General features: G+C 37.8%; 2 protein-coding genes across 3 annotated transcripts; one reads left to right on the top strand and one right to left on the bottom strand.

Annotated features, from left to right (window-relative positions):
* Window positions 1-2009: 2009 nt before the first annotated feature.
* LOC145888593 (NACHT, LRR and PYD domains-containing protein 3-like) lies at window positions 2010-7901 on the bottom strand. Its single transcript, XM_082979370.1, has 11 exons — window positions 7170-7901; window positions 6880-6933; window positions 6780-6821; window positions 6533-6644; window positions 3786-5530; window positions 3514-3675; window positions 3138-3299; window positions 2792-2953; window positions 2428-2562; window positions 2334-2372; window positions 2010-2278 (listed from the first exon to the last, which is right to left on the bottom strand). The coding sequence occupies exons 1-11, from the start codon at window positions 7641-7643 to the stop codon at window positions 2171-2173; spliced, it is 3195 nt and encodes a 1064-aa protein (XP_082835496.1). The 5' UTR covers window positions 7644-7901; the 3' UTR covers window positions 2010-2170.
* Window positions 7902-13294: 5393 nt separating this feature from the next.
* On the top strand, window positions 13295-16949 carry LOC145888720 (uncharacterized). 2 transcript variants are annotated; one of them, XM_082979543.1, is made up of 6 exons: window positions 13295-13425; window positions 14896-15558; window positions 15604-15687; window positions 15840-15881; window positions 15952-16036; window positions 16233-16949. In XM_082979543.1, the coding sequence occupies exons 1-6, from the start codon at window positions 13380-13382 to the stop codon at window positions 16318-16320; spliced, it is 1008 nt and encodes a 335-aa protein (XP_082835669.1). In that variant the 5' UTR covers window positions 13295-13379; the 3' UTR covers window positions 16321-16949. The 2 variants fall into 2 exon arrangements, with proteins under 2 accessions (XP_082835669.1, XP_082835668.1); XM_082979542.1 differs by having other exon boundaries at window positions 14896-15687.
* The last annotated feature ends 63 nt before the right edge of the window (window positions 16950-17012 follow it).

The raw sequence follows: 17012 nt of genomic DNA on the forward strand, positions 1-17012 counted from the left end.
AATTAAGGTTCTTTCCCAAAACTCCCCCCATGTTGACGTCAGTGTTCGTGAAACACCGCTAAATATCCTCGAATCCCTCAATATCTTCCAAATCCCACTCACAAGACATCATGAAATCATTACAACGCTGCTTATCACTCCATGGAATCACTTTCAAAATACTTTCATACTTGTTTTGAACTCCGTCACCTGTTTTTACATTTATTTCCGTTGAAATGGATTTCATGTGGTCGTATGTAAGGGATGATATGTCAATAGCATGGTTGCTGTCATACTTATATGAAAGTATACCATTACCGCAAGACATCCTCCGGGCATTCAAAACTGTTTTGCTTCAGCAAAAAACTTGGTATATACGGACAGGGCAATATATGAGCGGGACACTCATAAAGTCGCAAAACCATTTCAATTCTAATTCAACAGATCAAACTTTAAAAGTAGCTTTCCGATGCTTTTTTTGTCTGGGAAACACTTAAGTCGGTTGCGAATAACTTTCAATAGGGGCAAAAATATCAGTCGCTTGGACTGATCCACACCCAACTTCAACCATTAGATCCCTCCATATAGAGCGCTATCATTAGATCCTATCTCTTTACGTGTGAACGGAAACGCAGAAGGTATTTATAACTAGTTGCGATCAGAAAAATCTGTCGTAGAGCTGGGTGCCAGAAGGCTGTGGGAGTCCTGCAGCGTACCAACAGATTCCCCGGTCGGCTGCTTTGCTGAAGCTAAAGTCTGCTTGCGTGTTCTTGCTGTATAGGTTGCTAAGTTCGACTCCGTGGCAGACTTGTGTATTAATTGAAAGGCACGATTGCAATACCAGGTGGCTTAAGTTTGATTTGTTTCAAGCGCGTTTAACACGTGACTGAATTGCAGCGAATTAACTATTAAAAGAACGTGCGAACGTTTACAGAGCGATGGCGAGAATAAACAACAGGGCCGAGAGAGTACGAGCGACTAAGAAAGTAGATTAGACTAGACTGTGGAGGGATTACGAAATGGCCGTTTTATAACAAAGTGTCAGAAAAAATGTGTTGTCCAACAGGATGCCAGAAAGCTTGTGGGACCTCCATCAGGAAAGCTTAACACCGTCTGCAGCCTTCGGTCCGTATATGTGTTCCAAATGTGTAAAGAATTAAGTAGGGAAACATGCGTGTTGCTACAGTCCTGCAGAAAAGTTGAAGGACGCATATTGGTATTTCTATGAAAATTAGTTTTGGTGCTGGGAAATGCCCACCGTGTCGACAAGTGTCACAATAGAAATTCATGCATCACCAAGTAAAGCAGTGATGCAGTTAAGTCACATTTACGGTTGAATGAGCGCACATGTGCGTGCTGTTGTCATGGCAAATTTTAGGGTGTTTGGGGCAGTTTAAGTGGGGTTTTGGGCTATTTTAATTAGGTAGTTACTTGCTGGTGGGTGCTGCTGGAATTTATGTTGAAAATGGAGCTAAAAAATCAGGCTGTATTTGAGGAAAAATGAATCGTTTAAGTGTCCAATCATTCGTGATTTTATGAAAGATCCATCTAATATCTACAAATTTTGATCAAAATTAGTCTCCGAAAAAAATTGTTTAGCCACCCCCTAGGGCCATTTGCCCCCCTGGTTACTCAGTATTTTGGTTAAAAGAGCAACAAAAAATGGAACTGGATTTTGCAGAAAAATGAATCGTTCAACTACCCACTCATTTGCATTTTTTTGTAAGTTCCAACTCTTCTCTATGCAATGGCATCAAGTTTAGTTGCTGAAAAAGTGTCAAAGCCTTTCCCCCAAGGCTGGTTATACCCCCCTGTTGGTCATATGATCTTCCAGGAGGCCCAACAAGTCCTTGCTCTGTACAGTCTCATCCAGTAGCTAGATTCATTACAGCTGAGGGCCTTGAAAACAGGATTTCTCCAATTTAATACCCATATAGGTCCTTAAGCCCATCTGCATCCTTCGTTCCGACAGCGTCTTTCAGTTGTGTGTTGAATTAGGTTAAGAAATGTAAAGACGACAAATTGTACAATTTACTCTTTAATCTGGTACACTATTAAACATGCTGTTATGATACGTCGCCATTAGCACTGCACACCACAAATAAATCAGGAAGGGAAATGCGAACACATCCCACACAAAATTAATAAACAGTAATCAAAGTATTTGCAGTTAAGTTATGACCCTAAGTGTTCAATAATCATAATCATCATTATATTGAATCAAAGTCAAGAGATTGTGAACTCTCACAATTGGTGTTTCTGCATCTTCAGTTTGCAATTGGTTCTGACTCGTTTGTATCTAAGACAATAAAGTTGTGTACGGATCTCACCAAAATAATACTACCATGTCTAACCTGTCTTTGTTCACTGAATTCAACTGGAATGTTGGAGTCCTAAAGATACATTTGTGGCAAAAAACAGAATTCACAAATATTTTAAAACACTTACATGTAACTTTTTGCACTGTTCCCTTGTTAAATCACAAAACAAAAGAAGTATTTTTTTTATTTTGCCTTGACATTGGCAGAGAGCATTAGTCCCTTCCTCACCAATAACATTTTCGGACAAATCCAGTAGTTCCATCTATAAAAATTTTATGACCTTGACTTTTTCTAGGCACACTTTTGAGCACGCAAAACAGACATGCAGGAGCCAAACAAGCATATTTAAATAACAAAAATATAAAATCTTTTGCTTATTTGATAAAGAACATTTCAAAATTGATGTTCCATCCACATTTTTGATATAATAGTAGTGTGTACCAGTACACCTTAAAAAAAATAAGCAACTGATTTGTAAATCTTTTACTTACAGGTTCATCAAGTTCTTTAAGCTTGCTTCCAACTGTAACAGAACCAAGAGCAGTGATTTGGCAGAGTAGCAAGCAAAGTTGCTTGATTTTGTGTAAGCAGGTTGATAAAAAGGCAGCCCCCTCATTTCCAATCATGTTTCCACTCAAGTTCAGATAATCAATCTGTTAACATAAAAAAACTGCACTGCCAACTATAATATATTTATCTTTTAATGAAAATTTTGTTTTAAAAATATGAAATATAACAGCGGTCACAACCGACAGGTGTTATTAACACAAGCAAAAACTGGTAGTGTTTGAGGAACTTCAAACCATGTTACAAAGTTATTTATTTACTAAATCATACCTGTTGGGGAATATTAAGCAGAGCATCACACAAAGATTTGACTCCATTGCTGGTCATTCCACAATCACCCAAGTACAGGGATTGCAAATTGCTAAGACAGGGAGCAAGCAAGTGTGTGCCGATATCGCCAATTCTGTTTCCACTCAGCCTCAGTTCAGTTAACTGTAAAAAATGTAGGGGTAATCTGGGTGTACTCCAGATGAATAGAAAAAAAATTTAAGCAAAAGTCCTATGTGCCTTATTTGCCATGAGCAAACCTTTTTTTATGTGCTAACCAGTTTGGGTAAAAAAAGAAAATCTTTTTTGTTATTGCTGTCTGTGTAAGTATATAATAAGTTACATATGTTGGCATTTGTTATCATGAAAATGTACTCACAGAACTTTCCTCATTTAAAAGTTTGTCTGTAATAGGTGGCAAAGTATCATGTGTAATTTTACACTTTTCAATGTGCAGATGGTCAACAAAACGCAAACAAGTTGAAACAAAGGTAATTTGGCCAGAATCAAGTTTTGTCCCAGAGAGCACAAGATGTTTAATCTAAAAGATAAAAAAATAGCTATTTATATATATTCTTAATACTGTCCGTTTAATTATGTATCATCTGTTTGTAATCAAATGGCAATTCTATTTTTTGAAATACATTTTACCTGGATTCCCAAGGAAATTTCCCTCAGCAGTCTGTCCAAGGCACTTTCGCTGAACATATTTTCTACGTCTGCAACACCTGTGTTTGCTTCTACAATGATTTTTTCAATGCCTTTGTGTAAATTCTGCATTCCTTTGAACAAGTAACACAAAGCCACTATATCACTTGGCAGCAAAGGACCTGATAACTTAATTGACTTTTTGTGGTCAATATTATCAACTATGGCTATCAGCATGCTATCGTCCTGTGCTTCCAAAAGCAAAGAGGCAACTAGAAGTAACTTATCCAAAGAGAGCACACCTTTTGACATATGCCGAATACAACGAGTGAGTTCACGTTTCACAACATTCCACCTTGAAGCAGGAATAGGCATGACAGCATGCAACTGACAAAATACCTTTCGATTGCAAAGCCCAAACAAAAATTTTTGTATTACATTGGAATCATTGTATAGTTGGGTATATTGCCTTGGAGACCCAAGAATAAAAAGATAAATTGCAGCAAAATATTCCTGCCATATCAAGTGGGAGAAAAATGTGAGCTGGTGACCCTGAAGAATGCTCATGTTTAAATGCAAACCCATGGTTAGAGCAACTTGAAGAAAGGCCTGAACTGTGTTGGGATCCAAACCCACCCTTTGCAACTCCTCAACTGTAAATACACATTTCTGTGATTTGGCTCCAAACCATGCAAGCTCAGAAAGCTTTTCCAGTTCTGTCTCCTTTCCTCTCAGATGTTCTGTACTGGCATAATCAACAAACGTTGCTGTAAGGAGAGATGTCATTGTGAAAGAGAGTGATTCAGCTTCATTTCTGTTTGCGAAATAGGAACATGACATGATACAGTAGATTGGGACATACCAATACAATGAAATATCTGGGTTTTTGTACATCATAGATTTAAGCTCTTTATAAGATTCTCCACATATTTGATGACCAAGAATATCCTGGGATTCTCTGCTTAAACCAATTATCTGTGCAATAAAGTGGGGTCGCTGCTGTGGATTTAAATTATATATAGATTGTGGTCTCGATGTTATCACCCTCTTGGCAAGTGGCAAAATATCACCTGACATAAGGTTCAGCAAAACTAAAAGTGGAGCTGATTCATCTGTTAGCTTTATTTTCGTAAACTTTTCATGGGAAAATTTAGCCTCATCAAATCCATCAATTACCACCATTACTTGCTTGTCTTGGCAGATTTTTTTCAACAGAGCCTTATCAGACTCTGGTGAGTGTTCCCAATCAGGAATGGAACTACTAATCAAAAATTGAAGGACATTGCATTTTTTTGAAAAATCAATATCTCTCACAAACACATAGAACAAAAAAGAAACCTGACAAGGAAACTGCCCAGACAAGATGTGTTGAATCAAAATTTTTGTAAACGTTGTTTTACCAATACCAGCTTGGCCAATAACCCCAACAATATTTCCATGTTGCTGAATATAACTCTGTCTAGCTTCATGTGATTTGCATGTTGTTTCTGCTTCCTTCACTGCATTTTCATGTGCTTCTTTGAATATAGCATTTATTTCTAGATTTCCTGAACTTCTGCTGTACAAATCAACAACACTGTCACGGCGCAGAAAAGATATTTCATACTCATAATCCCTAGTTATCTGTTGTGGGTTTCGTTCAAGTTCAAGTTTTGCTACTTCATATTTTCTTTTAACAGGCACAGGTGATGGAATGTAACCGGAACAAATTTTGGCTTTGCTTTGTAGCCTTTCTTGTAATGTTTTACCTACAAAGAAAATATATTTTTCTGGATAACAAGATTATGTCATAAAACCCAAACCAAAAATAATTTTTCATAAAATGTAAAGGACGCATATTGGTATTTCTATGAAAATTAGTTTTGGTGCTGGGAAATGCCCACCGTGTCGACCTGTGTCACAATGGGAAGTCATGCATCACCAAGCAAAGCAGTGACGCAATTAAGTTAAATTTACGGTTGAATGTGCGTGCTGTTGTCATGGCGAATTTTAGGGTGTTTGGGGCAGTTTTAGTGGGGTTTTGGGCTATTCCAATTAGGTAGTAACTTGCTGGTGGGTGCTGCTGAAAATTATGTTAAAAATGGAGCAAAAAAAATTAGGCTGTATTTGTGGAAAAATGAATCGTTTAAGTGTCCAATCATTTGTGATTTTATGAAAGATCCATTTCATATCTACAAATTTTGATCAAAATTAGTCTCCGAAAAAATGGTTTAGCCACCCCCTAGGGCCATTTGCCCCCCTGGTTACTCAGTATTTTGGTTAAAAGAGCAACAAAAAATGGAACTGGATTTTGCAGAAAAATGAATCGTTCAACTACCCACTCATTTGCATTTTTTTGTAAGTTTCAACTCTTCTCTATGCGATGGCATCAAATTTAGTTGCTGAAAGTGTCAAAGCCTTTCCCCCAAGGGCTGGGTATACCCCCCGGTTGGTCATATGGTCTTCCAGGAGGCCCAACAAGTCCTTGCTCTGTACAGTCTCATCCAGGAGCAAATTTTTTTTTTCAACTTTGTAGAATTTTAGGTCCCTATGTCACAAGACCCATCAACGGTCATTGGGAAACAAGCGGAACAGTCGCTAGATGCATTACAGCCGAGGGCCTTGAACACAGGATTTCTCCAATCTAATACCCATAGGTCCTAAAGTAACCAAAAGTATGACAATTACCCAAACTTTTAATCCTTATTATTCTTTCACCATAAATACAAAAAATAATTTCTGACAACACAAAACTAGAATATGCCAAATACCCAAAGCTTCAACATCCACATCAGTTTGCTTTGCATCGACTTGGTGATAAATTTGTGAATCAAAAAACACATTTTCAGCACTAATTTCTGTTATGGCATTAGTTTGTGGACTCTAAAATAAAGATGTTATTTGTGAATGATGGAAAATAAATAATGAACTTCAGTTTTTGGACATATCCTTTGGTCTAAACAATAAAATCCATTCTTGCATAAAAGTTTTACAATTTGTGAAAATTTGTATACTTGCCTGTGTTTCATCAACATTTGGGGCAGTCTGTATATTATTTTCCTGATGCATAAAAACATTGTTTTTTATCAAATTTTCTAATGATATCAGTTAGACTTACTAATTCCCCACCACGTCCTACCACATTAGAAATAGATTGATTGTCTCTTTCCAGCTGCAACAACACAACAAAAAATACTTATAATTGTAACTAAAATAAATACTTCATAATTAAATGTATACAAACCTGCCATAACTCAACATAAACTCTTTTATACCTTTAATTTGAAGATAACTCAGTTTTATGTTTGCAAACAATTTGCACATTTCTGCAATAATTAAATTGTCACACATTTTTACTTTTACATTCATTATCCACTTAAATAAGTGCTATATTACTTTTCAACTTACCGCAGACAGATCATGGTTATTAATTTTAACCATTTTTACTTGGGATCGATTCATCAAATCATCATACTGGTCATAAGCAAGACTGACTACTTTCATTTCAGCAACAAGAAGCTCTTCAAATAGTTGAAGAGTAATTCCAAAATTTTCTTCAATCTCCAAAACTCTGTTATTGATCTTGGATAGCAGCAGTTTAGTGTGGCAGTCCGTAAGCAATCTGAAAGATGCATCCTGGTGCCTTGCAACTACCCTCAGTTGAAAGCTGTTAACTGTGACAAAGTCTTGCACAAAACACTCCCTCGACCAAACAGCCTTGTAGATTTCATCCAAAATTGCAATTGCAATTGAAAGATTTTCTGGTAAGAAATCATCATCAGAGGAATTGGCTTCCACAGAGATTGATGACAATACAAAGTTAGCAGCTGGTCCTTTAAGATTTATGCTGATAACCGAGGCATCCATGTTTTCTGATGTCATACTGCAGGTGCAGCAAACTACTCCTGAGTATATTCCTAAAAAAATCTACAGTTAAATACTTTTGTGACTTAAGGATTATAACCAAGCGTGTGATATGTTAGGGTTTTCGCCAAGATAGTGTTAAAAATTTACCCTTTTATGTATCAATTTACTGTAGGGGATTCCCGTTTTTGAAGTTCGGAAAGAGTAAAATGAAAAATTTTTGTGTTTATTTTCAGTAATCAGTGATCTACCCATACAACGGAATATGTGTCTTGGGTCATCACTTTAACAAAATTAGAATGATAACCCCCCTTCACAAATTAACATTAGTTTTTGACCACCAGGATATATAATAAATTACTAATCTATTCCTTCTTTCGGTAAAAAACATAGAAACATGCACCTTTTGTTCGAAATTACTATAGACGTTTCGCTTGTCTGACTGGCCAAGTTTCTTCAGAGAACAAAACAAGCATAGTAGGGAAACCCAAGCCGATAAATAATGTGCAAAAAAATAAACCAACCGGTTGGTCGTGGAAAATGAATTTATGAAAATAATAATGCTTTGGCATATAGCCTATGCTTTAACCCTTACTCGTACGAGAACAAAGTATCTCCGACTTGAATTGCGTGATTTTCCCAGTGACAGTTCCCATGCCTTGTTTCTCATGTTTACCATTTGACCCGTGTAGGCTAACTGATGATTCTACATGATTTCATCCCGCCTCATTGTGCCAGTTGATTTTTTTGCACATTTTTTTTCCAAAAAATGAATATTATACTTCGAATTTGGTTTCGCCCCTGGGCTTGTTTCATTCTCTGAAGAAGCCCACAGTCGTTTGTTTCGTTATATTTTTACGGGAAAATACATAAGTAATTTAACTCCTCTTTAAATTTTACGCATGAAAAAGTCAAAGGTAAAACGGACGATATTGCAGGTATACAGGTCATTTGAAAGCATAGACAAGTCCTCAAATAGCTTCTGCTGTAGTTTTGGGTCAATTGGCCTAAAAAATGTCGTCTGCCACATCAACAAGTTGAACCAATTTGGATTATGTTGACAAAAAAGGTTGACAAAAGCTTCTTCGAATCACTCACCATATATGCAACATTATTTTCAATTTATTATTTGTTCGTTGCAATATCACATGCGCAAAAAAGTAAAAAATGTCTTGACAACTAGACTAATACTTATTGTCCAAATTTGTATGAAGCGCTTAAGTTTAATGCTGGCATAACTTAAATTATTGCTTCAAACTCTAGTCCTGTTATAGCCAATGCAGAAAGGCAAAGGCAATTCACAAGCCAGATTGGCAACGACTTCCGCACACAAGGTACACATGACGCACGAAGTTACTTATTAATTTTTATACTGACGAAACATCTATTGAAGCCCCACTATCACCTTCAGAGTTCAAATACAGCAACAATACTGCTTTTTACTTAAAACTGTATTGACAAAGTAAACGGCTTTTCATCCTTTCTGTGCAGTTGCGTCTTATTAACAAATGCAACAGCGCGCTCACGAAGTAACTAATGGTAGAATGCCCTTGAACGCACCAGGGATTCCTTACATACGTGGCGGTCATGTGACACTATTCACGTCACAGAATCAACAAAACACCATACTTTCAGCCATTGTGTGTGGATAACGAACAAAACTAGAATAGGTATGTGGAAGGCGATAAATGGTGATTTAAGTATAAAATACTCGCTTTCTATCCGTCTGCCTTAAGCCACACTGTTATCTACTTTGCCCTTTTAATTATTCGTCTCACGGGTCTAACAGCACAGGCAAAAGGGCGTCAAGCACAGGCAGTTAAGTCACTCTTGCGTATCTTCGGTAAAAAAAACAGAGCACATAAGACTGATACCTTTTGGCTTAAATCCAATCAGAAGCGATTACAAATATTATATTGAGCATTGGGAATCAATTTGCGAAGGTCAAGGTAACTAAATCGTTTATTAATCTCGTACATCCGGCTCAAGGGCCAGCACAACATATAAGGACCGCGGGTGGACCTTGCCACCCGCTAAACCTCTATTGCAGCCAAAAAGATATTTTCAAGTGTTTTACATTACACTAAAAATCATAATGTGTTCGACATGTAGTGCAATAAAATAATTCCGTTTAGTCGAATAAAAACGTCCAAAACTAGAGCGTCGGACAATTTTGGCTATTGTTTTTGGTGTGTTCTTTTACCTCAGCCATCAAGTCTCGATCGAATGGAAAATGACAGCAGATAATTATGAAGCTTACCTGTTATATTTTTTTTGGGGGGGACATCTTACAACAGTTTACCCTTACCCCAAGCAAAATACTAATTCATATCACTTCGTTTGAGGGCCCCTTTCAAGTTTTTTTTATTCAATGTTGAAACATTACGTAACATTGAACACATTCTTCCGCCAGTCGCTGGTACAGTTTTGCGCCGTGGAGGTGTTTATTGTAGGGCCGAGTCTTGTTGTTTATGGCCTTAAACGTATGTTTTGTTTAATTTAGGCCAATTCATCAAGGCAAAAAGTGACAACTGTAAAAAACGTATGTAACTTTATCTACGTTTGACTGTAGCGGACATTAATCAGTTATAAGGTTCACAGGCTTCGCAGCCAAGCTGGATCAGCCACTTTAGCGTTGGGCTTGCTTAACCCAGGGTCGCGAGTTCAAACCTCACCGGGAGCTTGATTTTTCAGATCTCGCTCCGACTTGTCGGGAAAAGTGGCTGATCCAGCTTGGGTGCAATGTCTTGGCTGCGAAGCCTGTGAACCTTATGATCAGAATATTAGAGCTGTGATCACCAAATATAAAGGGCCTGCGCAGTGGGGCGATCCCACCTTGCTATGCGTAAGCATGGCATTACTTCTGCGTTAATCAGTTATATTCACTCACTCAAACCAATTTTTGGGTTGCAATAGAGTGATGGATTGCTTTTTTATCCTGACAACGATTATTGCGACTTGGATGCAATCTTTACGCCACCATGCGGTGCAAGTGTTTGACGTTTTGACATGGCGGTTTAGGAGAAAGATGGGCTGCATCGGTCAAGGCACTCGACCAAATTAAAGACCTGAGCTTCATATTCGTCGACAATTTTGCTCACTATCGTTTGGTGAGGTTGATAGTGAGAAAATAAAAAGAAAATTCACGCCCATGTCAAGGACAAGTATGCCAGACTTGCAGTTACTTCGTGACCTGACTATCGTATTATTAAGTCCCTACTGCACCAAAGACCCCGAGCAGCTTTATTGCGTTGGAGTTCTATGTCTGGACTTGAGGGCGTGATGAAACTTTTTGGATCGCATCGCACATTCCAAACTACGAAATGTGGTTGGCTTTCCAAAAAGAAAAAAAAATGCCATCGTAATAGTGCAGTTGTATTGTTGTATTTTAACATCACAAATATTCAGTGCCAGCAGATTGGGATGTTACTTGTTACTGTAGAAACAGACAAAGTTTATGTAATACGAGTGTCAAACACTTGCTTTATCTCTATGTGATTTTACCATATCTTCCTAGGGTTTGCAGTTGACTTAGCGCAGGATTGCCCACCCTTAATATATGTCATAGCACTAAAAAAACGCTTTTCTGTTTAAATATCGCATATGTATTTGTATTAAAGTAAGTTTAACCGACAGGAAACTAAACAGTTCGAAAACCCGCCAATCATAGGAAATTTTTCCCAAAAAGACCAAATTCAAAAAAAGTCGATTACTAAGAAGAGTATATGTTCAAAAAGGTCAACAGTACTATTTCTTTTACAGTACATCGACCACAACAAATGCGTCAGAAATTTCCTCTAATCAATCATAACAGTATAGAAAAAGACACAAAAAGATACTAATTTTTGAACAAATAGACAACAGAAGTAGAATAAAAAAAACGGCGAAATAATAGCCAAATTTATAAAAATTCAAACCTCTTTTAAAGTTAGGTTAACATAATTTGAAATAAAAGGTTCTGGCAAATCTGGGAAAAGTCGTGTTTGCCTTACGAACTTGTCCTTAAAACTGTAATAATGCCGAAATAAAAAGAAGCCGATAAAGCGAATCGATACAGGGTGATGCGCGAAAAACAGTGGCATACTAACCATTATTACATCACAAGGTCTCAAACCATTATTCTTGTGGCATTTACAGACACTTATACACTACCACCCGAGTTGTTAAATGAACATTCGTACATAGTTGAGATTTCACATGTGGTTCTTACCCGAAAAAATGTTCCTGGTGAAACCTGAAGAAACATCACTCGAATTTGCTGCATTTGAAGAATTGCTCTTGACAGTTAATAATGTTACTTGTAGTAAAACGGCATTGAATATTCCTGTTGTACAGAGCAGATTCGTGACTAACTTGACCTAATTTTTCGATCAGCTAATTCGCGAGTAAGAAAAGAACAAAACTATCTGGACTTAAAACGTAAATGGGTAAAGTTCAGGCGGAAGAGTCGGTTTTAAAAACCTATTGCACTGACCGAAAACAACGGTAGGCCAACATGTTAAAAAATGTGAAATACCACTAATTCTAAAACCAATCGTAACATGCAATCTTTGTGCCTTATTAAAAAAACAAGATTATTTACAAATTACGGCAACTTTGTGGACCTGATTTATACAAAGCCATTTTTGCAATTGATTACAAATCACCGCTGTCTAATCGTATATAGGACGGTCACGTCTGTTTCTGTAATTTTATTTTCACATCAGACCAATGGACCTAATGTGCTGAATTCACAAAAAATCCATGAATGTTTTACTGGGTGCCATGTGACGGATATAAATACCGTGCAACAACAAATTTTGATAAATTCCCCTTACATAACGCTCCAAAACCGCCGAAACTTTAGTTTCACAATGACGTCATGCCCGGTTACACGTGACTCGCCCACTATCCGCCGCCTGGCTAAAGTCACGCCGTCGCTATCATCATCCACCAGTCGGCTGGCCCGCGTAATTATTTGTCTCGCGAGTCTTGAAACAGCACCAGTAAAAGGCTTCAAGCACAGGCAGTAAGTCACTCTTGCGTGTCTTCGACAAGCTGCTGAACACAAGTATTTTGTTATATCTCGCATAGCTGTTAAGTGATGTTGTGTTCGTGTGCGTTGAGCTGTGGCTAATACCCAGTAGAGAGGTTATGTGCAAAGTTAACAGATTGGCCTCAATTTGTAAACTGACTAACTGACTAACTGATATTGTGTTATGTAGCGTTGTATTTTGCCATTGCAGTTTAACAAGTCGCAGTTGCAAGAAGAAAGCGTTTCACAGAATATAGCTTGTCTTGGTATCAAGCGCAGAAAGGTACGTAAGTCGTATTGTTACGCCGAAATCTACGGCATTGTCATTATGAATGGAATTGTGACGCAACAAAGACCGGTTGTGAGAAGGGCGCGCCGTTCAACATAAACAGGGCGAAACCGCTCCGCAGCGGTGGTGACGTGTCGCACAGCAAAGTCTTCAGTCGTCTCGACAGTTGTATTGATTGCTGTTTTGTCTTCAAGATTTTGACTTCTTTTGAAACGACAGTTAAAAAAAAGACTACAACTTTTTAACTGTCGTTTCAAAAGCGCTGTGATGCAAGAGTATGACACCAGCAACGTGAGAGATTTGTACACAGGAAATGTACAGCGCATGGTGAACGTACACAAGTATGACTAATTCATCATTGTTTTCAGTTTCATCTGACCTGAAGTTGCTGTTAACTGTGTATGTTATCTGAATTTTATTCCTGTAATTGGTGAATTTGCATCGATTTGAAATGAAGACTCTGAAATTGATAGTAGGACTGGTTACCCTGCTAATATGTAAGTACATATCATAGAATAACATCGCTGACATAAGTTTGTAATAATGTGTGGTAGGTGCTGCACGATGTGCATACTATATTATTTTGCCTAGCGGCAGACTGATGTAGGAACTTCTAATCTTGCAATGCTAACACAAATGTACGTAAGTGCTCACTGGAATCGCTTTGTTATTACAGTGTATATTGATTGGGTTGTTTCTTGCGATTTAAAAGGGCACCGGATTTTTGTGAATTTTTTGGTTCGAAAAAACAAGCAGCTTCTTTTCCTGGCGAAATGCACATTATTGCATGTATGATGCCCAAATCACCTTTCAACAGATTATTTTCAAAAGTTTCAATGTAAAAATGACAAGGTGTTTGTCATGCTCTTGGTTCCGTTCGGTAAACTTGTGTTGTTTGTCATTGTAAAACTCAGCAAGGGCGAAATTGGGTCAGTATTAGATATTCAATCGTATTTCCAGAGGCTTTATGGTCTGAGTCATGTTTGTTTGCGCCTGCGTTAAGACTGGAAAGAAATTTACAACAAAATATCGGTATTTTTAATCTAATGGAATAAAATGATTAAGATATAATTCTAGTTCTAAACTAATTTTCGTACTTTTATCAAATAACGGTCGTATTTAATCGGCAAGAGAGTTTTCACCAATAAGGATAATTTACACAACATGAAACGACTCAATCTCAGCGCATAAATCGTTTCCATCTTCAGGTCGCAGTTCTACTGATAAAGTAAACGAAAGACTGTGCCACGATTTGCGGTTGTGTGGCCCGCGAAAAAGTTAAGTTGGTAAATATGGCCCACAGCTCGAAATGAGTTTGTAATCCATGCCCTAAACCGTCTGACGTTTAAGGCATGGAAAAACGTTGCCTCAACAAGTTGTTGTCCTAGTATATAAAAATCTCCGAAAGCCGCAGTGTTAGTTTAGAAAAAAACAGTGTGTGTGAATGTGCAATTTAAACCGTTTCTTACCATACGCTGTGGCAACAAAATATTGCAATTGCACGGGGGGCAAAATTATTAGTTTGACAATTATTAAATGATCGTTTCACCGAAGCATTGTATCGTAAAATACGATAAAAAACACAAACAAGCACCATAAGTGACGAAGCGTAGTTGATTTTAGCTTGTACAATGACTAACCAAGTAAAAAAACAAGCGTTGGGCGAGGAAATTTATTTTGGGGCTTGTTGTGTAACTATGGAATAATTTAAATGCTAGGTTTTATTACTATATATCATTACAGTATGTACTTTTTGCAAAGTTTGTGGGTATTAATTAATTAATTAAATAATTATATAAATTCGATTAAATTTGGATATTTTACCCGGCCTAAAAATGCGGTGATAAGAAATTACGACACACACTTTGCAGACCACTATACTATATTGAAGAAAAATATGACTTTGGATTTCTTTTGTGCCAGCCGATATTGTACCTATAAAAAGTATATTTTTACCCAAATTTTAGGTTCTCAAACAGTTTTTGGTCAATCAACTTCCGACACGAACACATCGACTGGTACAACTGGTGATAGATCCACACAACCACCAACGGATGGTAATGGAGCGACACAATCACCTGCTGCGACTGGTGGTGTAAATGGTAACGAAATCACATCGCCACAAGCACCTGTAGCTGGTACCGATGGTAATGGAACCACACGATCACCTGCTGCGACTGGTGATGAAAATGGTAACAAAACCGCATCGCCACAACCACCAGTAGCTGGTACGGATGGTAATGGAACCACACAATCAACTGCTGCGGCTGGTGGTGTAAATGGTAACAAAATCGCATCGCCACAACCACCAGTAGCTGGTACGGATGGTAATGGAACCACACGATCACCTGCTGCGACTGGTGATGAAAATGGTAACAAAACCGCATCGCCACAACCACCAGTAGCTGGTACGGATGGTAATGGAACCACACAATCAACTGCTGCGGCTGGTGGTGTAAATGGTAACAAAACTGCATCGCCACAACCACCAGTAGCTGGTACGGATGGTAATGGAACCACACAATCAACTGCTGCGGCTGGTGGTGTAAATGGTAACAAAACTGCATCGCCACAACCACCAGTAGCTGGTACGGATGGTAATGGAACCACACAATCAACTGCTGCGGCTGGTGGTGTAAATGGTAACAAAACCGCATCGCCACAAGCACCAGTAGCTGGTACGGATGGCAATGGAACCACAGCGCCACAAGCACCTGGCTCATCAGCTGTATCACACTCGACTACGACAACGAAAGCAGGTATTGTTGAGATATCGTGTGTTAGTTAGTATATCTATAAAGTTGAACACAATGAATAAGTCACTTTTATCATGCATGTATCTCGTTAAACGTTCACGTTTTCTTCGAAAGATTTTTTAGAACTTCAATTATCAAACAAAATTATTTTGCAGGCAACGAACCTGTGAAGAAACCGGCAAAAAAGCAGTTATCCGGTTAGTTAGTTGATGATATCTTTGCTCAAATATCAAAAAACTTTGTAGGTAGTAATAACTTTTTTTGCAGGTGGATTAATAGCAGCGATAGTTTTGGCAATTCTCATTGTTCTTACGGTCGGATCATTCGTCGTCTTCAGGGTTCTAAACAAAAGGTAACTCCCTGTCGATTGGGTTACGTATTTTTTCTTACACAAAAGGCTATAGTTTTACCAATGTAAAAATGCATTCGTGTACTCTTTTAGCCACCACTTTTTTATTGGAAACCGTGTATTTATCGTAAGCAAATATATAAAAATATTTACATCAGCTGCATCTGACAAGAGCCTCTAAAGTGTGATGCTTTTTTAGAAAACGACAGAAGGATTATCATCAGCCCGGTGACTTCGACAATCCTCTTTCATTTCCTTCGTTCAAATACGACGACGACAATCTTTAATTGGATGTTGTCATCATAAAAGACTTTCTCACTGTTACTTGGTTGGAGTAACATTGCTCCTCTAAAAACATTTATGTGAAACTTGCTGTAAGCAAATCGAAGAGGGGCGAGATTCAAAGATTGTGTTGTTAGGATTTAAATTCTTTACGTAACCCACTATTTCGGACAATTTATTCGTTTTCGTGTTTCAAATTGACAAAGGATTTTTAGTTTTTAAAACCGCTGAAGAGAATTTTTTTCTGTATTGTATTTTAGCAGTTTTTCCCGCATATGTTATTTCCATTTCATTTTTTTTCTGTTTTTTCAATGTACTAACCGCACTTTTCCTTCACAGCCTTGTAGTAGAATATATTTATTCAAGTAATCATTGGCCCAAAACGCCATGTTTTATTCTGATCGCCAAACTCTTCAAATTATGCTGGATCGTCTTTTACGAAACGTCGCATGCGACTTCTAACATTTTGATACAGTTTTGTTGATTCAGCTGCGGCATCACATGACTTCATATGCACGTTGTTGTTTTATTCATGAATACGTAGTTCTATAGTCGCATAACACCAGTCCAATGCTGATTTTCGTCTGAAAAAACACTGTAGCTATTTTCTTCACATAAACGCGACATACTTCAATTTGGTTTGGTCATGCAAGCAGATTTTCGCCCCAATATTTATTTCAGTAGATTCTGACATCTT

The sequence above is a fragment of the Ascidia mentula genome, chromosome 2 (genome assembly GCF_947561715.1).
Source record: "Ascidia mentula chromosome 2, kaAscMent1.1, whole genome shotgun sequence".
Classification (NCBI taxonomy): domain Eukaryota; kingdom Metazoa; phylum Chordata; class Ascidiacea; order Phlebobranchia; family Ascidiidae; genus Ascidia; species Ascidia mentula.